At 42.2% G+C, this 25,522-nt stretch overlaps 1 protein-coding gene across 1 annotated transcript in view; it reads left to right on the top strand.

Moving 5' to 3' along the window:
• SLC44A3 (solute carrier family 44 member 3) overlaps positions 1–25,522 on the top strand; it is a gene marked incomplete at its 3' end in the record, with an annotated part of 88,076 nt that overhangs the window by 15,168 nt on the left and 47,386 nt on the right. Inside the window, 6 exon segments of the mRNA XM_081026183.1 lie at positions 1,595–1,755; positions 4,036–4,125; positions 5,344–5,468; positions 8,479–8,541; positions 8,545–8,665; positions 10,983–11,154. Coding sequence (XP_080882309.1) covers positions 1,595–1,755; positions 4,036–4,125; positions 5,344–5,468; positions 8,479–8,541; positions 8,545–8,665; positions 10,983–11,154 — 732 coding nt within the window.

The following is a 25,522-nucleotide window of genomic DNA, read 5'->3' as shown; positions in this document are numbered from 1 at the left end:
AATAACTCAGAATTTTCTCAGTTGGATAAAGGTCATCTATAAGAAATCTACAATTAATCTATACTTAATGGTGAACTATTTATTGATCCACGTAAGATTAGAAATAAGTCAAGGATATCTGCTCTTACCACTTTCACTCAACATTGTAAAGGAGGTCCTAAGAATTGCAATGAAGTAAGGAAAAGAAAAAGAAAGGAAGAAATGAAACCATCTTTATTTACAGGTGGCCTAATTATTTACATAGATAATCAAAAGGTTACTTAACCTCTCTGTGGAAAACAGTAAAGCTAAGTTTCAACGTATCAGTTTTATAAAGCAGTTTAGGTTATGGTGATTTAGTGGAACACAGGAAAGCAAGAAAATGTGTCACATTTATACCAAATTAAGGATGTTGAGTTATGATACTAATGTGTACAACTTTAATTTTGTTTAACACTATCTGCCAAAATAAGCTTTATTCTCTATAACTTATAGTGTGTGTGTGTGTGTGTGTGTGTGTGTGTGTGTGTGTGTATTATTATGTACAGTTAATTCCACTGTTTTGGCTGAAAAAAAGACAACGCAAAGGAATTTTAAAAATAACTAAGTGCACTTAGCGAAATTGCAAGATATGAAGTCAAAGTGAATTCCTATATACTAGCAGCAAACAACTAGGAAATAAATTTTTTAAGTCTAGCTTAAGCAGCATCAAAATATAGAATACTCAGGAATAAATTTAACAGGAAGCATGGACAACCTCAGCTGAAAACTTAAAGCCATTGCTGAGAGACACTGATACCTCAATAGGTAGAGAAATATTCCTTATTCACGAATTGGAAGTTTTTAATATTGTTAGAATGTCACTTCTTTCCGAATTGCTCTACAGGTTCAACACAATCCTTCCAATATAATTTCTGTAGAAATTGACAAGTTTATTCTCAAAAATACAGAAAAGCTAAGACCTAGGGCCACAAAGATTCTTGAAGAAGAACAAAGTTAGAGGGCTCACACCATCTGATTTCAAGACTTATTATAAAGTTACAGTGATTAAGACAGTTTGGTGTTAGAATAAGGAGAGACTAATAAGTAAGTGGATCGGGATAGAGAGCCCAGAAATGGAACCACATGTATGTGATCAATGATTTGTAGTGAAAGTACCAAAGCAATTTCATGGGAAAAATAAGTATTTTTAAACATCATGCAGAAATAAGTGGAAAGATACAGGAAAAAATGACTTTGTATGAGGACTGTTACCTCATACACAAAAATTAATTTGAGTAAATCTTAGACCTAAACATAAGAAATGGGATTCTTATGTTGGAGTTCCTAGTTTGTGTTTAAGAAGGGCCCTAGGCATGAGAGTCAGCAGGTTGCTCTCCAAATTCAGGTGTCTGGTTTCTAGGAGTGCCCATAATCATTTTCCATCCAGAGCATCAGCTAGTCACTATAGCAACACAGTTGCCTGGTTTACTAAGAGATACTTTGCACACAGGGTGGTAAACCTTTTTTTATTACTGCATATCTTATGCTTTCTTGGTTGTTGAGAATTTTAAATAAACATGTTTTTTAAAGATAAGTAATTAAACCTCTTTACCAATCCATCTTTTATTTTTAGCAAGTCTTTTCCCTTGTTTAATCGATGCATCCCTCAAACACCGGAATGCTATTCTCTGTTTGCATTTGTTTTGGTAAATGATGTTGACACCCTCCATCGAATTCTAAGTGGAATAATGTCAGGAAGAGACACAATCCTTGGCCTGTGTATCCTCTCATTAGGTAAGTTTCAGTTAATTTTATTTCGTGATGATTTATGAATTGCCAAAGTTTCTCGCACTTATGTGTATTGTACAATGTAAATTAACTTCTTAAATATAAAACTTCACTGTGTATATTTTCTTTATAGATGTATTTTCAATGTTTCAGGTTCAAGTGGGAGAGGGGACAATATAATTGGGGGAAGACCAGCTGGTTCTCTGCCAAGAGGCCTCATGAGGTGGGGGTGCCCTAACATAGTGACCATGTTCTAGTGCCTGGTCCTAAGCTCTGCATAAAGATGGATGTGCAAAGCAGAATGCCAGTTTATGAACTGGCCATGAAAAGTACAGCTGCCAGAGGGACCAGAAACACATGGCTTCCGACCTTCCTGGAGGCAAGCCGGATCAGCAGGCCGCTTAGTGAGCAGTGGGACGAGTTGTGCATCCAGGTCAAATAGCAGCAGCCAGCAATGGCATGACTTGGCCAACTCTTCCAAGGGGCACTTTCTTTGGGTTGTGGGCAGGTCAAGGCCTTGAGTCAGGACATGCCTCTTCCGGGCCTTTGTAGAAACAGCTACCCACTTTGACTTCCCATTTTCTATGTTTCAGCTTGATGAGCCCCTTTAAGAGTTGATTTTCTCTTTGAATAAGTTGATACACTCTGCTGCCGTGGGCAATAATACTAGCCCGTTATCTACCCCTTTCTACACTGTCTGCCTCCCAACCTCTGGGTTGAAAGAAACTCTTTTGTTAGATATGAACATGATTTTGCCAGTTTACAAATTGAGTTTTCCATAATTTCAGTACCAAAATATTACTAATTCCTGAATGCTTGGGATGCTTAACTGGTCACCAGAGTTCTTATGACTCAAATGTGCTAGGCATTGTTCTTACTTTTTTTTTTAAAGTGTGTTTTCCCAGGACCCATCAGCTCCAACTCAAATAGTTGTTTCAATCTAGTTGTGGAGGGCGCAGCTCACAGTGGCCCATGTGAGGATCGAACCAGCAACCTTGTTGTAAAGAACACCACACCCTAACCAACTGAGCTAACTGGCTGCCCATACTCTTAAGTCATTCAAACCTTAGCAGAATCCTATTGCCTTTTGCAGGAAAGGAAACCTGAGGCTTGGAGAGGCTAAGTGACTTGGCCAAGGTCACACACCTAGTAGAGTACGTGGCAGAGGTGAGACTCAACTCAGATCTGATTCCAAACCCATGTTCTTAACTACTGCACTGAAACAGCTATATGTAATCCTGATTTCTTACTCAGAAAAACAAAGTAAACTAGTATTTATAAATTCACTGTAATACTTAGAATAAATTTATAAACTTAAAAACCCAAATATTGGACAATAATATGCAGATTTTTTTACACAGCTTGCCATATAATTGAAATCTTAAATTTTTCATTTTTAAAGGCATTAATCTTTCTTATTTAATAAGAATATCTGAAAACACTTAATGTGAGAGGTTTTTTGGTTTTTGGTTTTTTTAAAAGATTGTATTGGGGAAAGGGAACAGTGTGTATTTCCAGGACTTTACTGGGGAATCGTGTGTTTTTCTCAGCACTAGGGTTTCCAGGAGGGAACTCCCGCCTATTCTTGTGAATTTTTTGCTTTCCTGTTCCCAAATCCTGAGAAAAGTTGGTTGGGAAATCGGGAAAATCGGCTTCTTGAACCCAGGTGGTTGGTAGTATTGGCCATCACTTTGTGGAAATGATTAATCAAGGAGAACAGAAAACAGTTTATATCTCTGGATTCTGGAACAGGAAAGCGAGAAAAATTCCTGAGAACAGGTGGGAATTCCCACCCGGAAACCCTACCCAGGACCCATCAGCTCCAAGTCAAATTGTTGTCCTTCAATCTAGTTGTGGAGGGCACAGGTCAGTTCCAAGTCCAGTGGCCATTCTAGTTGTGGGGGGTGGGGGGGCACAGCCCACCATCCCTTGCGGGAATTGAACCGGCAACCTTGTTAAGAGCAGGCTCTCCAACCAACTGAGCCATCCGGCCACCCAAAAGTGAGAGCTTTCATAAGCCCAGTAAGAAGTTAAAAGAGTTAAGTATGATAAAAAATTTTAAATGGTTCATTAGGACTTGAAAGAAAAAAATGTTTTGAGTATTTAGGAATAAAACCGGCTTAAATTTTTTTTTTTAAATTCAAGAAGAATGCTTGCACTTTCAGAAGCTGGCTTATAGTAGCGACTGAACTCATCTATGCTTCAGCCCTCACTCTTCTGGAGAGTTTAGTCATCATCTCCCTCACACCTTGGTTGCTGTAGTTTCTGTTTTGCTTAACTTTTCAGGCTTGTCTTTGGCCATGGTGTTCACCTTCCGATTCATCACCACCCTTCTGGTTCACACTTTCATTGCATTGGTTATTTTTGGACTGTTGTGTAAGTATTTCCACTTGATTTATTTCTTTTTGATTAATAGAAAAGCCTTTCTGTTAAGTATAGAACTTAAAAGATGCCATTTTTGAGCTAAAAGGGATCTTAGAGTCATTTCATCCAACCCCGCCAGGTTACATATGAGAGGACAGGCCCAGGGAGGGCAAGGGGAGTAGCTTATATCTCACAGGTGATGGCAGAGTTAATGCCCAGTCTGTTGTGTCTTCTACACTATGCCCTCTGAGATGAGCCTGCCATTTGAGTGACCTGCTATCCATAAAATTAAAAGACAATTCCAGTGCCTGCTGGAAGCCTCTTAAAGGATTTCTGCTCAATTTGCACATTGTCATGCAAAGGCTATGACCCATCTGACGACATGTAGGCCCTGAGCTGGGTCCCTGGAAACCCTCTCCTGTGCCCACTGTTTCCCTATTCATTGCTGGATTTGGGGCCCATCCAAGAAATGTGGGGAGAAGGAGTCCAAGAGGCAGGGACATGGAGGAGGCTCAAGGCAGCAGCTATTTACTAACTGGTGTGGGGTATTTGAGTTTTTAGTCATTGGTACAGCCATAGTGTTTCATATCCCCATTAATCATCTGTGCCCTCAGCCACTTCAAGCCTCACGGCTCACAGGTACACAGTGTGCCTGGGCTGGAGTACCTGCACTGCAGCTGGTGAGGGATGCTTTCCCATCTACAACTAGTAAAGACAACTGTGACCTTCCCAGTCACTGTCTATGGCGTAGGTGGCAGTGCCTGAATGCAGAGCATTTGCAATTTAAGGTGTCTGCCCGTTTTTATAGGTGCCAACCCCATTTCTAGTCTCTTGTAGGAGTTGTCACCAGCAGAGCCCGTTTGGAAGTTTTACACTTTGTACTCTAATGTTGTTCCTATCACCATCCTGTTGGTGGAGTTTCCTCCCTGCTCACACTCAGACCCAACCTTTGGGCTGGGCTGATGGGACACACCTGTATTCTGGGGTCAATGCACTTCACCTCCCAAAGATAAGAATCTACTCCAGATCTGGAGTGGGGGGTGGGAGTTAGGGGCTGCCCTGGCCCTGTCTAGCTCCTTCAGAGAGCTCATCTTGCTGTAAAGCCTATGGATTTGGGACCTACTGCCTGAGCCTGGCAACCCGGTGTATGGTCCCACATTTTGGGATTGGGGGTGAAGGGGGTGGTTACCTGATGGCAGGTGCTGAGTGCCACAGTGTTTTGCTTTCCAGTTGTCTGCAGTGTCTTATGGTGGCTGTATTATGACTACACCAATGACCTCAGCATAGCATTGGACACAGAAAGGGAAAATATGACCTGCTTTCTGGGGTTTGCTGTTGTATCTACAGTTCTCATGGTAAGAAACGTGCTGCCAGTAAGAGGTCAAGTAGCCAGGCAGAACTCTGAAATCCAAATAATTGGATTTTAAACAGAAACAGCTCGAATGTGATTTTATTTCACCTCAGAGTGTACATCCGTATTCATGTAGTGAATGGACACATAGTTCAGGTTTTATTTGAGATTCCTTCATGGGGATACATAAAAACATTCAACAAATAAGAAAAAGATGTCTTAAGGAAGACTTCTTTCCAAGTCGTTTCTACAGTCTCTCAGAGTTTGATTTGTTACTTGTGCTGATTTATTGTCCTTGAAGATAGAACCATTTTTACCCCAAGTGGCTGTAAGGTGGACACTGTAAGGTGGAGAGGGGGCAGACTTAAAACAGTTCCTGTTTCCTGTTGTGAGGATGGATGCTCTGCTCTCTCAGAGTGTGACAGCGCACACTGCCCTCGAGCACAGAGAGCCCTTTGTTTCCAAACCTGCAGGCTGCTGGGTTATTTTGGTGTTCCAAGAACCTGCCGTCTCCCGGTGAACTCTCTGGTTGAAAACAGGCCAACAGAGTGTTGTTGAGGCAGCAGATATGGTTGTGGGGGGAGGGTGGTTCATCACTCCCGAGGTAGTATCAGAAGTGCTGGAATCACGAGGACCCTGGAGAGGGTCTGGAAGTGAATTCAGGGGACCCGTGATCACCTTTGCTAGCGTTGCTTACTGTTTTGTGGAGGAGCATTCATCAGCAGTTTCCAGAAGCCCATTCATTCTTTCAGCAAACAGATTCTCTCACAACTCAGTTCTCTCCTAAGGAAACCCTTCAGTTCCCATGTGTAGTACATTCTTCACATTTCCTCCTTACTAGTGAGTTTAGGTCTGTGTTCTTCACAAAAACTGTGCTCAGAGAGCAAGTGTGTGATGAGGTAAAGCACCGGATTTATCCAGCCTCAGGCAAGGAGCAGCCCATAGCTGAGCCAGGTCCTGTGAAGGAGGCTGGGGAAAAAGGGCCCCTGTACCCCAGGCCAGGTGCTGGGGCTGCTGGGCATCAGGGGAGGAGTAGGGCTGGGAGTTGTGGAGAGAGCCCCTTTACTCCCTGAGCCCTCCATAGTGCTTCCTTTGTCTTCACACACTGAACCTTTAATGGCCACCCAAATGCCAGGGTCCGAGGTGAATTTTCCTCCTCACCATGTGTCAGGTGAGTGAAAGGGGAGGATGTGAGGGCAGAGAGGGGCTGTTTTCACCTGTGTCTGTGAGGACCAACCCCTGACTGGTACAGAGGGTAGAAGTGAACCAGAGCTCACACACACTCATTTGGCACGTATGACTCTGGATGAGCTTATTCTCATAAAAGCCCTAGACTCTTCATCGTCATCACCATTTACTGAGCCCTACTGTGAACAGAGCCCTGCACTACGCAATGGAGCCAGCAAGACACAACACACAGATAGCTCATGTCCCATGATAAGGTGAATTACAAAGCAAGGAATACCGTGACATGGTGCACCACGAAAGATCCCAGCCTTTGCAATCTCGGGTCTACAATCAAATCCACACCCCAATCTGTGACCTTGGAAAAATGAGGCCTCTTAGGCCTCAGTCTCCTCATCTGTCAAATGGGAATAGTACTACAAGCTTGCCCACAGGGGTGTAGCGTTCCCTCTTCTCAAGGGGGCATCTGATGAGAAGCTTGAATTCCCACCAGAGAGCGCCCCCCCTCTACCCCCAGTGCTCACTGGCTTGAGACCAGAGGCTGAGGAGCTGGGCAGGCTATGGAGCAAGAGGACGGCCATACCCTGGGAAACCACTGCCTGCCAGCTTCCCCCTGCTAACCCAATCTTGGCTCCGCAAACCCCTGCACAAAATGAGGGAAGGAGGACAGGGAGAGAAAGCCAGGTTATGTCCCCTAGTCAGGGACCACTCCCTGTCCGTAGCACTCGCTGATCTCCAAGGGGAAAGAGGAGATGTCGGCTGCCCCTCTTCTTCCCTTACTCCCCTCTCCTTGTTCCTGCTCTCCCAGGCAAGGGAAAGAGAGAAGAAAACCCACATTAGTAAGAGAGGAATAGAAGTGGAAGGAACGTCACCTCCCTAACCCTCATCCCTTCATTCTCACCTTGGAGCCCCCATTTCTCCTCTCCTCACGCCCTCCCCACATGTTGGAGCCAAGCAGAGACCCCAAGAGTCTCACCTAGTATCCTGAATTCTGGGAAGATCCTCATCTGCTACCAAGACCACTTGGGTGGGGATATGTTCCTGCATTCTGAGTTCCCAGCAGATGCCTTGTAAATCAACTTGAAAATGTTGTTCTGAGAAGATGGTGGCTGCTGTGAATAGTATTGAAATAGCTTCAATATAACTGCTAGTGATAATGAAAAAAACTGGGTAAATGGCATTAAAGCCTCGCTCAGAGCATCAGCCTAGGAGCACAGGCTGAAATGCAGCACTTCGCTGCTTTGAGCACACTAGAGTGAAGTTGAGGCTTGGCCCCTGTGGCAAGGCCCCTCCTTGAAGAAACTCACCAGTGCACAGAATGAGAGAGATAGCAGTGACTGGGCCAGAATGTGGGGACAAAGGTGGTTTGTTTCTTTAATATGATATTTATATGCAGGGAGCTAAGAGACGAAGTCACAGAAGTTTCTTTAAGGCATAATCACTGTCCTCCCTCATGCTTGTGTTCCCTGCCTTTTGCAGTCCTTCAGCATTCCCTGAGTAGCTCAGGTATTGAGGTGGGAGGATGGATAAAAGACTGTTCCCTGACCCTGGAGGATCTATTCTCATTTTCTTTGCATTTTCTCTTGCTCTCTAACCAGATTGCAGGCTCCTCTAGGGCAGGGATGACATCCTGTTCACTGTTACTACAGCTGCAGAATCCAGCCTAGGGACCAGCATGCTCAATTTGTGTTTGAGAATTTATCTGTTCAGTGATAATAAAAGCAGTGAGTAGCTATCTTAAAAGAACTGTTTGTTGAGATATCAGTACAATATTAGGGTTTGTTTTATGCTCTTCTCAGTTCTTCACTATTTTATCCCTTTCTAACCAGGCAGTTCTGCTTGTCTTGATTTTTGTCCTGAGAAAGAAAAAGAAATTGGCAGTTGAACTTCTCTAGGTCACAAATAAAGCCATTAGCAGCTCTCCTTTCGTGCTGTTCCAGCCACTGTGGACATTTGCAATCCTCATCTTCTTCTGGGTCCTCTGGGTGGCTGTGATCCTGAGCCTGGAGACTGCAGGTAAAGGCAGTGGGCTTCACCTTGGAGTCAGGAACAGAAACCCTCCCCATTTTGGACCCATCGGCCTTTTTTTATAGGGACCAAACCTCTTGTGGATTAGAGGTGTCTGATGACGACAGTGACGGTGCTTGGGTCTCTGTTATAATGGGAGTCAAGAAAATTCTTTTTCCTCTTCTGTATTGGCTTTAAAAAGGCTGGATTTATGTTTCACGAGAGAAGAAATTCAGTAAGGACTGAAAGAGCTTTAGGGAAAAAAATGACAATATTTTTAAAGAGCCTATAGAAATAATCTTATCAAATGTCTCTTTTGGATTTAAGCTTTATCCAATATAATTTACCAATTCCTATCAAATTAGTAGGTGATAAAGAAGAACCCTGGAAAGGCCCTAATAAACTGTCGTTGTGCGCAACAGAGCCAGTTTAAGTTAAAGCAAGCCCAGACTGAAGTTCGTTTGGTGCTGAGAAGATGGCACTGTAGCCTCCATCCTCTTGTCATATCTGTACCGTGGGCTTCTACCAGACATTCCTCAGAATCAGCTATGGTGCTTTACTAAAACACAGGTGCTTGGGCCCCACCCTCAGAGATTCTGATTCACTTGGTTTGAGGTAGGACTAAATATCTCCATATTTTCAAAATCACATTCTAGAGCTGTGCTATTCAAAGTGCTGTCTCAAACCAGAGAAGGAGCTTAGGCCAGAATGTATATCACTCATTGCTTCCTTCATCGAGAAAGTCTTACTATGCAAAAACAATGTCAGCAGAAAGAAACAGTGGGCTTAGTGACACAGTTGATGTACATTCCAGCACAAGCTCCTTATCTCACTACAGGCTAGGAACCACGGTGTGAGGACAGGCAGCCAGTCTGTGGACCACACTTTGAGTGGCACTGCTCTAGATCTTCTCTAACTCCTTCATTTGATTTGGTTAAGGCCCAGATTCACACTCTGATATGAGTACAAAGTGTAAGGTGCTGTTTGAAACTGTCACCAGGCCGTTAAGAACCACAGCAGATGCCAAATCAACAAGGCTAATGTGATTCCTTAGTGATTTATCAAGTTTAGCTCCAGTCATGTATGTTAGAACAACTGCTTTGCAGTAGGTTCTTAGTGAACTGGGTTCTCTTCCCTCTCCTCTGGAGTAAACTGACCTCTCAGAGATACTTCAAGATGGTCAGCAGGCTCTCTGCAATACACAGCCTTTAGAAGCCCATATTTCCAGCTTCAGAGATGCTATAGGGGCAGTCTCTTCTGTTGGGGGGTCTCTGGAAGCTTGCTGAAGGCCTGCAGTGAACTTCTGATAACTATCCAGGAAGGAACCCTGGTCAAACAGGTACAGGACTGTAATCAATCAGCATGAGGCTTGTCTGAATGATAGAAAACTCAAAACAGTGGCTTAAACAAAATATAAGGTAATTTCTCTCTCACATAAATGAAATCCACAAGGAGACCCCATGCCAGCATAGTCCTTCAGAGGTCAAGTTCCCAGGTACCTTCTCTCTTGGCCACAGCCTCTACCATTTTCTTCCACCTTGTAGCTGAAATGGACACTCGGGCTCCAACAAGCAGGCCTTCTCTAGCCTTTAGGAAGGTGGCAGGGAGGAAGATGAGCATGTTCCTCCGTCCCTCACCCCCACCCAGCAGTCATAACAGCACTTCCACTTACACCCCATTGGCCAAACCCTAGTTACAAGATGTTATAAGCATCAAAATCCCCTTTCAGTGTATGTGTTGTTATGCTCAAGGTATAGGCAAGAAAATTGAGGTTCTGAGTGTCATTTGCTGAGGGTCATCCAGCTAGGAAGTGGGATGGCTCTCTGACTCCAGAGCTCTAGAATAGATCCTATAATCTTTCCCCCATTGTACATTTTCCTGTGTCGGGGATACAAAGCTAGGAAGTCAACATTAGGCCTCCTCAGGTTTGTCTTTTCAAGAGGAAGCAGTACTGTGACCACAGCAGCTGGCTGGTGGACAGGGCCATGTCCACAGTGGGATGTTTGGGGCCTGTGGCTGCAGGGCCAGAGGTTGAAACCAGAGTGGCTGGGAGTGAGGTGTGGCAGCAGGTGGCAGGGCGTGGCGCCCACCCACTCTCCTTATGGGATGAGGGAAGTTGTCTCTGTGGCTAAACCTCCAAGCTTCAGAGCAGGGCACAGTCCTTAATTTGGTCTTTAATTCACAACAGTTAGGTGAGCACTGTGGGGATGAGGTCCTGCGCAAGGGACTGGAGAACAGTGGTGGTCCCTCACCACAGCACAGTAGAGTTGAGCAGAAAAGACTGACAGTTAAAAATGTGCTCATGGCAAAGGTTGATGAACATCAGGAAAGGAGAAATTTGGGGAGTCACGAGAGCACCAGAACAAGTTGGAGAAGGCTTCTCAGAGGTTGGGCTGGAAATTGCCAGATCCGAAAACACAGAGAAAGGCAAAAGGGGATTCAGGAAGTTCACGACCAAACACAGAGGACAAAGAGAGGGCCAGTCCTGAGAGTTGGGGGTACAGTCAGAGAGGAACAGGCCTCAAGGCGGACTTAGGGGCAAGTTTCCAGCATGGTGCTCCTCTAGGTCCCCCTCTTAGGTCCAAGCTGGGCGCAGGGCCTAGGGTGCTTCTCTCCGGGACTGAGAGCAAGGTGGGTAAGGAGACGGTAGGCTGCTATGTGGGCTGAAGGTAGCACGTCTTTCTAGAGCCACCTCAGGGGTCATGTATTAAAATATAGTAGTTCTCTGTCAGTGGAAGGAGCAAAATGAGCAAGAGCGAGAGGAATAGAGGGGCAGAATAGAAAAGTGGCTACCAGGACTAACAGCAGTATCAATGAGCAAGCTGATTTTACACTTCACACAGTGACCACCTTTCTGCCTCCCTGGGGTTGGGGTTTATAAAAACCAGAATGGCATCCATTCAGGTCACCTGAGTCTCCTTTCCATTTACTTGTGGACTGACCATGGTGCACAAAACTCCTTTTGTCTTCAAAGGCCTTTTTCCGCAGTGTCAGAGCAACAGCTTGGGCCAGGGCAGGTCAGCAGCTGCCTCCCCTTATTTCACATCATTTTATCTCAGGAGATGCCCAGCTGTGCTTAGAGAGCCTGTGAGCCACTCTTAAGACTCAGGAAAAGATGCAGGTGATCTGGGTGGTGACAGACATAGGCACAGCACCTGATTGTCCCACCAGGGACAATCAGGATTTCATGTCCCCCCAGGCAGTTACAGTGAAGACAGGCTCCCTCTTTAGCCTATGCCCAATGTCGTGTGGGGGTGTCCTCAGTGGATAAACAGCTGTGAATTTTTTATTGTGTCAAGATGGTTGAATGAATTAGTATTTTAATGTGTAAAAAGAAAAAAAAATACAGAAAAAATGAACTTAGGTTGATGACTTTGGTCCAGATGATCTATTTGTTTAATGACTGTAAATCAGTCTTTGAACTAGTTGAGAAATTCTGGCTTATCTGGGAATTTTTTAAGTAAAGCATTTTAAGGCCCCCAACAATGAGATTTATTAGTCCTTATCTGCTACCAGCAACATGACAGGAACTACTAAAATCCAGTGGGAACATGTGAAAACCCTAATAACCTTGAGAATCTAGCAGGTGCAATTGGCAGGTTGGAAAGAGCTCATGTGATCTGATTGCCCCCAGTTGTCACTAAGGTGGTCTGGAAGCCCCAGAGTCTGAACAATGGAAAAGGCCCGTTTGGTGGAGCTGGGAGTGGGGCGATTTCCTTCCAGTCTGTGCTTCAGTTAGAAGAAGTAACCCAGGGATGTACTTGGTATGCTTAAGACAGGCAAAGGGCCGTGCTTAGAAAGTGTGCAGCAGGGCCAGACAGAGGGTTTCCCATGAAGGATCCAGCCTGTCTCTGGCCTTCCTTATATGTCAGTTCTCTGTGGTTCCCTTTTCTCATTTTTGCAATGGAAAAGTGATGCTTTCCCCAGGTTGCCTCACAAGGATGTTAGGGGGCTGAGATGGGACCAGAGGTTTGTTTTGCAAATAAGTAAGGGCCATATATATTCCTTGCAGTAGGAATTAATGTTGACTAAGGAATATCTGCTTATTAGCTTCAGCTTTGTGGTTTATTCTTTGCTCTGCCTGGCTTATTAAAGAACTCAGTTTAAAAGAAAATATTTTTATTTTATTTTATGTTTTTAGTTACTAGAGATCTATTATAGAAGATAATGGAATTTATTTCACAAAGCCAGCTAGTGTACCAGACCTGTTCTAGGATAGGCAGAGGGATCTTGCACAAGAGAGATTTGAAACAGCTTCTGCTTTTCAGAAGTTGGTGGTCCCTTTGGGAAGGTGCAAAGGAAAGCACTTTCCATGAATGTCTCTGTGTCTTTGCACTTGCTGTGATCTTTGTCTAGAATCACCTCTTCTTTCAACTCTCACTCCAACTTTCTACCCCAGACTACTTGGAAAACTAGTCATCCTTCAAGCAGTGTTTTGAGTATTATATTTCTTAGAAAATCTCCTATAAATTCCCCAGGTATACTTAGATATTTCTTCTTCATTTTCTTTGCATTTTTATATTCTTCATTCTTTCAGTAAATAATAACTGCATGACTACTGTGTGCACTGGGTACTAGAGATACAGCAATTAGCAAGACAAAGTCACTAGAGAGTGAGGAAAGAGGGAATACATGAGTAAATATACTATATATCAGGTGATAAGTCCTATGAAGAACAGTAATGCAAGATATGACTTGTGTGTTATCATCCCCATTAATGTATGAACATCTTGAGGGCAGGGACTGTATGTTTTCCTTTCTGCGTCTCTTAACTCAGTGTGTTGCCTCTGAATAAGTTCAGCAAGTGTAGCTGAATCAGGAAGTGAGGTCACATCAGAGCTGTATTAAATGATATGTTACACATGGAAAGAACTTGAAAAATCACAGGTCAATGAGATTTTCTATGTCAACGAGATTTTCTTTTTCCCTAATCCTCATGCTGTCAGAGTAGAAGCTGAGCCTGTGCGAGACAGGCAAGATGGGTGTCAGCATGCTGGGGGTCCAGCAGGACACTTGAGCCAATTTGCTGGAAGAGCCCAAGTTCACAGAATGTGCCAGAAAGTTGAGCCCTTCCAAATTGGCCCTGCTTCCTTTGGGAAGTTATCACAACCGGCTGGACTGCCTTTCTTGAGAAACTGCCATTAAAAGTCTTTTGAGATGCTTTAAAGCTTGCTTATGATACCCAGATTTATAGCCACCTGCAGGAGGAATTTCCCTCAGGTTATATTGATGATCTAGGAAGATCCCAAGAAACTCATCTCAAATCTCTATAATAAGATCTATTACTGTAAGAAGGTTGGTTCATTCATTCATTTATTTAACAAATATTTATTGAACATTTCCTATATTAGACCCTGTTACAGGTGATGGAACTAGAACTTTCCTTCCAATTTGGAAACTAGAGAAAGATTAAATAAGATAAATAAATGAATTGTGTAGTACATTAAGTGTTGACAAGTGGTATGGAGATAAATAAAACAGAGAAAAGAAATGGGAAATACTTAAGTGGGTATAATTTTAAATTTAGTGATTGAGCAGAGCTTCATTGAGGTGATATGTCAGCAAAGATTCGAAGAGGGTGAGGGCAGAATGACGAAGCTCTAGGACAATGTTCTTGGCAAAGGGGACAGCAAGAGGCCAGGATACTGGGGTCAAAGCAAGGGGACCCATGCAGCCAGAGTGGAATACTTGAGGAGAGCATGGGTCAGGTCCTGAGGCTATTATAGGAACATTGGTTCTAATCTTTGGGAAGTCATTACAGAGTTTTAAGCAGAATAGTGACATAATCTGAGTTACATATGAATAGCAGTGATCTAGGGAGGAGATGATGGTGGTTTAGAACAGGGTCATAATGGTGGACATGGTGTGACATATTGGATTCTGCATCTATGAGGTTTCATGATATATTAGTTAAGGCATGTGAAGAAAAGAGGAGTTGGGGACAACACTGAGGTTTTCTGAGCAACTGGAGCGTGTGATTGCCATCAGCTGAGATGGGGTAAGACTTTGAATGGAGTATTTTAGGGAAGATCACATCATTTTGGTTGTGTTAATTGTGATATCTTTTAGGCAGCCAGGAGATGTCAGGTAGGCAGTTAGCTCTTTGAATCTGAAGTTTCTGGAGAGGTCCCAGCTAGAGATCTACATTTGGGAATTTGGGAGCATATAAATAGTACTGAAACCATGATATTAGAATGAATGTAGAGAGAGAAGATAGGAAATCCAAGGACTGTGCATTGGTCGCTTCAATGTTAAAAGAGATGAGGAAGAACAAGGAAAGGAGAACGGGGGCAACCCATGGGCAGGGAAGAGAAAGTGTGCTGTCCTGGAACTTGGTGGAAGATTGCAAGGAGATGTGAATGGTTCAGTGTGACACATGCTGCTGATGAGTAAGCAAGGACTAAGGACTGACCATTTAATTGAGCAACATGGAGGTAAAACAAAACAGTTTCAGAGAAGTGTGGGGAGTGGATTGTAATTGGACTGGGTTTAAGAAAAAGTGGGAGAGAAGAATTGGAAAGAGGAAGTGGAGACAATCTTGAGGAATTTGTTAAAAGAAACAAAGAAGTGGCAAGGAAGCTGGAGGAGGAAAGGGAGTCAAGAACAGATTTTTTTGTTTAAAGACGTGAGATAATTAAAAATGATTCCATAGAGAGGAGTATTTTGATGAAGCAAGAAAGAAGAAGAGAATTTCTGAAGAGGTATCTTCAAGCAGCTGAGAAAGAGGATCTTGGGTGGGGGTTGGCCTTACGATCCTGGACAGTTTATCATATTAAGGGTTGTTGGATTATGGCCACATACTGATAATGGGTAGATGGAGGGGTAGGTGCTAGCAGAAATTTTCTGATTGCTTAAATTTTCTCAGAGAAACCAGAAGTAGGGTTACTGACTGAAAATGAGGATGGCGGGGGGCGTGGGTGGGGGGTAGGGGAAGAACTCTTAGAGGTTGGAGGAGAAATTATAAACATTCCAGAAGAAGGGGAGTTGAATAGACTAACATAACAACATGTGAATTCCTGGCAGTCATTCAGATGGTATCTTATTTCTTATTTTTGTTTGCCTTTTTTCCCCTAATAGCTAATGTCTAGCATAATTCCAGTGTGCAGCAGATGCTTAATAAATATTTGTGAATTTCAGAACTGGAGCCAGATCTATCTATCTCAGTTATAGTGAACCCTATATTGTACCTACTATTCTAAGAGTCTTCCCCATTTAATCCTCATAACAGCTATATATATGGCATTTAGAATCATGAGATTGGATGGGATCACCAAGGGAATGAGAAGTAGATATTAGTGCCTTCAGATTACAGGTGATGAAACATAGATTTAAAAAGTCTCATAACCTGCTCAAACTTGGTCAGCCATTAGGGGACAGTGCAAAGATGTGAATGTCAGCCTGTGTGACTTTTAACCCAAGCCTATAACCACTGCCCCACAGTTCATCTTATCTGTCCTCTTCATCTTTACACTGAGAGAACTGAGCTTATAATATATGTCAAAGCTGAGACTGGAGCCAAGTACTCTCCTAGTTCAGTGCCCTTTCCATCACCATCACCATATCTTGGGATCTACCTGTAGTCTAGTTTATCCATAGCAGTTAGCTATATAGTTGTTTATGGGGCTCTTGACTGCACTGACCCAGCCATCCAGGAGAGGGCAAACATGTGCATGTACACATGCCTGCCCCGCCCAGAAACTTGTTCCTGGCTTTCATCTTGAATGAAGCCAGGGAGCCTGACTCTGCAGAGAATGCTTGTTTAAAGTAATGGTTCTCAAGCAGCAATTTTCTTCCCCAGGTGGCATTTGGCAATGTCTGGAGGCAGTGTTTGGGTTGTCATAATTGCAGGAGGGGATAGAGGGGAGGGAGGGTGCTCCTGGCATCCATAGGGTAGAGCCCCAGAAAGCTGCTAAGCACCCCACAATGCATAGGATAGCCTCTCCCCATCCCCAACAAAGAATTATCTGGTCTAAAACACAAATCAATATGCTGAGAGCTTGAGAAACCCTGTCCTATTTGGAACACACTTCAGCAAGTTCTGTGAACTTCATTTTGTCCTATATAAAATGAGGGAAGGTTTGCTTGGAAAATGACTTTAAATCCTAAGGGAAGTGTATATAACTGTAAAATATAATTCATGTTCATATAATATTTAAGTTCTAGTGAATTAATTACATCTTTGTTCACCATGATACTCATTTCAGTGTTTATACCCCATTACCTCACAAAATAATTGAGGACATATACAAGCACACACACACCCTCAACCCTTTACTCTTTTGTGTGTGCCTGTGACTCTCCACTTGGCAGTGATAAAGCCTCAGGCAAGAAGAGCATGGCCAGGACAATGACAGGGTTGGACTCAGAACAGAAAGTTTACTCCCCCATAGGGCTGATCCTCCTCTAATCTCTGAGACCAAATGAGCAGATAAACTCTAGTGTTCCTGGGGTTAAGAAAGTCAACCAGGGATGATTCATACCATCAAGCAGTTACCACCTGCCTATAAAGGGCACTGGGTTTTAATACAGTGGTGCTGTTTGGAGCCTGTTATTAGAGACTCCACAGGAGAGGCTGTAGCCCTTGGCATTGAGAACCTCTGAGGGGTGGGAGGTGGGTGGTGTGTGCTGCCTGCTCCTGAGTAGGGGAGCAAAGATTATTCTAACCAAAGTGGCTAGCCGGTAACAGCTGTCTGACAGCAGTGATTTGGTATTACCTTAGAATCACAAAACCAGAGCATTTTCAATAGGGCTTTTGGTTTGGACTTCCAAGGAAGCATATGCATGTATCTCATAACCCATCCTTCTACTCCAACTCCCCACCAAAAACATGAAAGAATGAAAAAGGTATAAACACACAAGGACAGTGAAAAACAGAGATAATGACAACAAATAAGAAACATCAACCAAATGTTGAAAACTGAAGAGAGGATGAGTGAGGGTAAGTGATGACTCTGAACAGACTGGAGAAAGCTAAAAAAAAACAAAGGCCTATGTATGTTGAGTGGAAAAGGAGGTGAAAATAAGATGCAGGCTGCTTTGAGCCACAAAATCCTAGAGAGGCTCAAGAATTCACAGGTAAAATGAATTTCTGAAGATTAGCTAAGTCTTCCTAAGGAGCGGTTAGGCCCTAGGTCCCCTCCACACCACTAGGAGATGGGAGCTTTGCTTTCTAGAGAGGGAAACCAAAGACAGTCTGGACTTGGGATATCTAGCACAGCTGAGGCTGGGGTGAGGCTCTGTAATGCAAGAAAGGGGAATAAATGAGAGTCTAAATACCAAATAGTGAGGACACCTCACTCCCACCTTCACCAACCCACATTCCACAGCTCAGCTCCCAGGATGTTGACAACCATGTTGATATCCCCACGGCAGGAGATCAGAGGATTCTTCTTTGGAGAAATTGTCTAATCCAAAGTGAAGATCTCCAGATAGTGCCATATGGGGTCCCCCAATGAAATGGCCTGATTCCTTACTCAGAACCAGACAGTGAAACCCAACTAGTCAACAGTCAACCGTCCTACAGAGCTTCCAGTTCACACTTTAGTGCCTCATTCTTAAATGTGGATGGATAACCAGTGATTATTAAACATTTGAAAAGAACCTCTAGTGAAAGAAAAATCAAATGAACAAAAGAAAAGGAATTTAGGGAAAACAGAGACAGTGCAGGCAGCAGAAGAAAACTACACACTTAAAAAATAAAACCACTATAATATCCTCAGCGAAAGCAAAGTCATACTGTATCCATAAAATAAGAACAACAACAACAAAAAGGAATAGCAAAGGAATGAAAAAGACCTTTTAGTAATTAAAAACATGATTGTACAAGTGAAAATTTTCTATTAAAGGATTAAAATATAAAATTGAAGAACTCTTCTTGGACATAGAACCAAAAACACAAAGAGATGGAAAATAGGAGAAGAAGGATAAAAAGTTAGAGGATAAATTTAGGAGAGCCAACTAATCTGACTAATATGAGTTCCAGAAATAGAGGACAAACAAAAAAGAAGGGAGGAAATTATCAAAGAACACTTCCCAGAGCTGTAGGACTCGAGTAAAGAGAAGATCCTAGAAGTGTCTAGAGGGTAAAACAGATCACAGGCAAAGGATCAAGAACTAGAGTAGGATCTGATGTTCAATAGCAACTCTGAACCAAGAAGACAGAGGAGCAAGGCTGTCAAACTATTTTTTTTTAAGATTTGTATTAAAATATAGCTAACATACAATATTATATTAGTTTCAGGTGTACATCATAGTTATTCAACAGTACCCATCTAGCATTATACAGACTTGTTACCACATTATTGATTATATTTCCTTTGTTAAGTCCAACAACCATCTAACACTGTACCACACTATCACAATATTATTGATTTTTCCCCCTTTTTAAAGTTTTCAATTAGAGTTGACATTCAATATTATTTTATATTAGTTTCAAGTGTGTTAGACATTTATATAATTTTGGAAGGGATCCCCTTGACTAGTACTACCTGGCACTATACATAGTTATTACCATGTTATTGATTATATTACCTACATTTTACATCCCCATGAATATTTTGTAACTACCAATTTGTACTTCTTAATCCCTTCACCTTTTTCACCTTGCCCCTAACCCCCTCTTATCTATCACCCCAACAAATCTATTATCCATCTGCACCATATGTAGTTGTTACAATATTACTGACTACATGTATATTTCTTATATTATACCCTACATCCCCATGAATACTGTGTAGCAACCAATTTGTATTTCTTAATCCCTTCCTCTTTTCACCTACCCTCATCCCACCTCCTATCTGGCAGCCATCAAAATGTTCTCTGTATCTATGAGTTTGTTTCTGTTTTGTTTGTTTATTTTGTTCTTTATATTCCACTCATAAGTGAAATCATATGACATTTGTTTTTTGCTGTCTGACTTATTACAGTACCCTCCAAGTCCATCCATGTTGTCACAGATGGCAAGATTTCCTTTTTTTTAACAGCTGAGTAATATTCCATTGTATATATGTACCACCTCTTCTTTATCCATTCATCCATTCAGGGACACCCAAATTGCCTTCATATCTTGGCTTATGTAAATAATGCTGCAATGAACGTATGGATGAGCACATCCCCTCAAAGTAGCATTTTGGGTTTCTTTGGATAAATACCCAGAAGTGAGATTACTAGATCCTTCATTGTCTCTTGTTATAGGCTTTGTTTTAAAGTCTATTTTGTGTGGTATAAGTATTGCTACCCCAGTTTTTTCTTTGTTTGTTTCCATTTTCATGAAATATCTTTTCCATCCCCTTACTTTCAGGCTGTGTGTGTCTTACAATCTGAAGTATGTCTCTTGTAGGCAGAATAGGTAATGGTCTTTCTTGTTTTCTTATCCATTCAGCCCCCCATCTTTTGATTTTGATCAAAAAAATTGAAAAAAATACAAACAAATGAAAAGATACCCTGGATCAGAAGAATTAATTTTGTTAAAATGTTCATACTGCCCAAAGCTATCTATAGATTCAGTACAATCTCTATCAAAATTCCAATGGCATTTTTCACAGAAGTAGAAAAAACAGTCCTAAAATTTCTGTGGAATCACAAAAGACTCCAAATAGCCAAAGCAATCCTGAGAAAGAAGAACAAAACTGGAGGAAACGCACTTCCTGATTTCAAACTATATCACAAAAGTATAGTAATCAAAACAGTATGGTACTGACATAAAAATATACACACGGACCAATGGAACACAATCAAGAGCTCAGAAATCAACCTTTGTGTATATGGTCAATTAATATTTGACAGGGGAGCAAGGAATACTCAATGGGAAAAGTATGGTCTCTTCAATAAATGGTGCTGGGAAAACTGGATAACTACATGCAGAAGAATGAAATTAGACCCCTGTCTTCACTCACAAGAATTAATTAGAAATGGATTAAAGACTTACACATAGGAAATAAAACTGTAAAACTCCTGAAAGAAAACATAGGGGAAAAAATCCTAGGGGTTGGTCTTGGCAATGAGTTTTGCACAACACCAAAATCAAAAGCAACAAAAGCAAAAAATTAATAAGTGAGACTACATCAAATTAAAAAGCTTCTGCATAGCAAAAGTAACAACAAAATGAAAAGGCAACCTATAGAATGGGAGAAAAAATTTGCAAATCAGATATCTGATAAACAGTTAATACCCAAAATACATAAAGAACTCACACCTCAATATTAAAAAAAAGCCCAATTAAAAAATGGATGGGGAGGGGGTGACGTCATAGGAATGGCGGTAGCGGAGGCGCACTTTTTGAGTTCTCCTCTGAATCTTATCACAAACAGGACATATAACCAACCCATCAAAGGACTCTCTGCTAATCACGCAGAACAGCTAAGAGACTCGTGGAAGGATTACTTGAAGGTGCGCAAATTGGGTGAGCAAGGGAAGATGGAAGGGAGCGGAGTGGAGATGCGGGCTGCATCTGCGGCTGTGGGGACGCGGCCCGCACCTTTGGCTGTGGAGATGCGGCCCACATCTGGGGCTGTGGAAACGCGGTCTGCACCTGCGGCGGTAGAAACGTGGCTGGCACCTGTAGCTGCAGAGATGCAGGGGATCCCAGGACAGAGCGGAGAACACAAAAGCCAGGAGGTGGGCTCTTTCCCTGCGTCCCACAGCTGATCTCTCCCACCAAGGGGGCAGCTAGGTGGGCCCTAGGTCAGACAATGAACACAAACTCAATACCTGGGGCCCTCCCCGCCGCTCTTCCAATCCTACCCCTGCCCTTCCAGAGACATAAACTGGCCCCTGAACTGAAGAGTAGTGTCAGATTACAGAGGAACTTTAGTGCTCAGGCTCTGGGAAGACTAGCAGGCAGCTCTGACCCAGGGAAGAGGCTGGAAGAGTGTGATTTTTGCTGGGCTAGAAGAGAAGAGACTCCTCTACCCCCAGCCACCACCTTTTCTGGCCTGCGGGAAGAGTGTGACACAGCTGGGCTGGGAGAGAGAAGACCCCATCATCCCCAGCCCCCATCCTTTCTGGCCTGCCTAGGGCGGGGAAAGTACAACTGCGGAGGCACTCCCAAAGATCAGCAGTAACAAGCTCCCGGCTTTCAGCAGCTCAGAAATCTCCCGCCTCCCCACCCCCACCCCAAAACACATACACACGGAAGAAGGGCCCTAAGATTCAGGAGAACTGGACACAGGGCTGGTGGTGCTATTCTCAGTGTGCAAATGTGCAGTCAAGGGCAGAAGCGGCACTGACTTTGTAAAAACTACCATCCAGACCCCTCAGCCCCACATATCTAAATCTGCAGTCCCAAAGTCACTCTGGGCACCAGGTGACCGGCTCTGCCTGCACAATAGGCAGGGGACTCCTTGGTACAGCAGAGGACAACCTGGAGATTACTTGGTGGGCTTAAGCCAACACTGGAGCTGCTTTTTGTTTTGCTTTCTTTTGTTTTGTTTTGACTTTATATCTTTCATATCTTTGCCTATCTTGAGTGGGGGCTGTCAGTTGTTTTTACAGGTGAATGTATTTGATTTTTTCTTTGTTGTTGTTGTTGTTGTTCTGCTTGGTGATTTGCTTTATTCTGAAATTGCCCTACCAGGGCCCAGCTTAAGAGGCACAAGATTCAACAATCCAGAGGCCAACTCCAGAACAAACCGGAGTACTACTGGATTTGACCTACAAGTCACACCCACAGAGGGAATTCTCTACAGGCACAAGAGCCCATAGAGGCCAAACCAAATTTAAGCGGTCAACCCTCACGCAGCAGAACACCCTGTGGTGGGCAGAGCCAAGTCTCACAACTAGTCAGCCTAGGAGTTAACCCCACCTACTCACAAGCGAAAAGCAATTAAAGATCTTCTTTAACAGGACAATATACACAACCCAAGAATCACCTTTGGAGCACACACAGAGGAGAAGAACAAAGTAGAGCAAGTCAAATATAAAGGACACATACTACATAAGATAACCCAGCAAGAACTAAGAACTGTAGGGAATCTACCTAATACATTAAAGCAAACACAGGGAGTCAGCCAGAATGGGGAAACAAAGAAACATGTCCTAAATAAAAGAATAGAAGAAACCTACAGAAGTGGAACGAAATGAAACAGAGGTAACCAACCTATCAGAGACAGAGTTCAGAACACTGGTGATAAGAATGTTTAAGGAGCTTAGAGACGACATAAAGAAGGATGTAGAAATCATAACGAACAACCAGTGAGAACTAAAGAACACAATTACTGAAATTAAGAACTCACATGAAGGAATTACCAGCAGGTTAGATGAAGCAGAGGATCGAATCAGAGACTTAAAAGACAAGTTAGCAGAGATCATCCAAGCAGAACAACAGAAAGAAAAAAGAATAAAAAACAATGAAGATGGTTTAAGAGACCTCTGGGATAACATCAAGTGCAACAATATGTGCATCATAGGAATACCAGAAGGTGAAGAGAGGAAGCAAGGGATTGAGAACATATTTGAAGTAATAATGTCCGAAAACTTCCCTAACCCAATGAAGGAAACCAACATACAAGCCCAGGAAGTGCAGAGTTCCAACCAGGATAAACCCAAACAGGTCCACACCAAGACACATTATACTTAAAATGGCAAAGCTTAAAGACAAAGAGAGAATCCTAAAAGCAGCAAGAGAAAGACAGAGGGTTACATACAAGGAAACTCCCATAAGACTATCAAATGACTTTTCTACAGAAACATTGAAGGCTAGGAGGGAGTGGCGGGAGATACTCAAACTGATGGAAAACAAAGGCCTACAACCTAGATTGCTTTATCCAGCAAGGCTATCATTTAAAGTTGATGGAGAGATAAAGAGCTTTCCGGAAAAGAATAAGCTAAAGGAATTTATTACCACCAAGCCAACATTGCCAGAAATACTAAAAGGACTTCTGTAAATAGAAGAAAGATTAAAACAATCTAACTATAAATTTAAAAATGGCAATAACTATGTACATATCAATAAACTATGTACATATCAATAAACTCTTTAAATGTAACTGGATTAAATGCTCCAATCAAGAGACATAGGGTGGCTGAATGGATAAGAAAACAAGACCCTTGTATATGCTGTATACAAGAGACTCACCTCAGATCAAAAGAGACACACAGGCTGAAAGTGAAGGGTTGGATTAAGATATTGCATGCAAATGGAAATGAGAAAAAAGCTGGAGTTGCAATACTTATATCTGACAAAATAGACTTTAAAATGAAGAACATATTAAAAGATAAAGATGGGCACTACATAATAATAAAGGGATCGATCCGACAAGAGGACATAACCCTAGTAAATATCTATGCACCCAACATGGGAGTGACTAAATATATAAAACAGATAAAGACTGACATAAACACAGAGATCAAAAGTAACACTATCATAGTAGGGGACTTCAACACACCTCTGACAATAAGGGACAGGTCTTCCAGACAGAAAATCAATATGGAAACAACAGCCTTAAATGATACATTGGACCACTTGGATTTAATCGATATTTTTAGAGCATTTCACCCCAATGCTGCAAAATACACGTTTTTCTCAAGCGCACATGGAACATTCTCCAAGATAGACCATATGTTAGGCCACAAAACAAGTCTTGATAAGTTTAAGAAAATTGAAATTATACCAATTGCCTTCTCTGACCACAGTGCTATGAAATTAGAAATGAACTACAGGAAAAAAACTGGAAGACACACCAATTCATGGAGGCTGAATAACACGTTACTAAATAATGAATGGGAAAAGCAGGGGATCAAAGAAGAAATCACAAGATATCTCGAGACAAACGAAAATGAAAACACGATAACCCAAAATCTATGGGATGCCGCGAAAGCAGTCCTAAGAGGGAAATTCATAGCATTGCAGGCCTACCTGAAGAAACAAGAAACATCACTAATCAACAGTTTATCTTCACACTTAAGGGATCCCGAAAAAGAACAGCAAAATAAGCCCAAAGGGAGCACAAGGAAGGAGATAATAAAGATCAGAGCGGAAATAAATGAAATAGAAACCAGAAAAACAATACAAAAGATCAATGAATCCAAAAGTTAGTTCTTAGAGAAGATAAACAAAATTGACAAACCTTTAGCCAGACTCATTAACAAAAAGAGAGAGAGGACCCAAATTAATAAAATCAGAAATGAAAGAGGAGAAGTGACAACTACACCACAGCAATACAAAATAATTTAAGAAATTACTATGAGTGACTATATGCCAACAAATTTGACAATTTGCAAGAAATGGACAATTTTCTAGAGGCATACAACCTTCCAAGGCTAACTCAAGAAGAAACAGAAAACCTAAAAAGACTGATTACCACCAGGGAAATTGAATCAGTAATCAGCAATCTCCTAACTAACAAAACCCCTGGACCAGAGGGCTTTACAGGTGAATTTTACAAAACGTTCAAAAAAGAATTATCACCTGTAATCCTCAAGCTCTTCAAAAAAATCCAGAATGAGGGAAGACTCCCGAACACTTGTTACGAAGCCACTATCACCCTGATCCCTAAATCAGACAAAGACACCACAAAAAAGAAAACTACAGGCCGATATCTCTAACGAACATAGATTCTAGAATCCTCAACAAAATATTAGTGAACAGAATTCAGCAATACATTAAAAAGATAACATACCATGATCAAGTGGGATTCATCCATGGTATGCAAGGGTGTTTCAACATCTGCAAATCAATTAATGTGATACACCACATTAACAAAATGAAAAATAAAAATCACATGATCATAAAAATCACAAGATGCAGAAAAAGCATTTGACAAAGTCCAGCAGCCATTTATGATAAAAACCCTTAAGAACGTGGGAATAGAGGGATCATATTTAACATAATAAAGGCCATATATGATAAACCCACAGCTAACATCATAC

Source organism: Rhinolophus hipposideros (genome assembly GCF_964194185.1).
Source record: "Rhinolophus hipposideros genome assembly, chromosome: 19".
Lineage (NCBI taxonomy): Eukaryota > Metazoa > Chordata > Mammalia > Chiroptera > Rhinolophidae > Rhinolophus > Rhinolophus hipposideros.
This window is presented reverse-complemented; position numbering and strand designations above follow the sequence as displayed.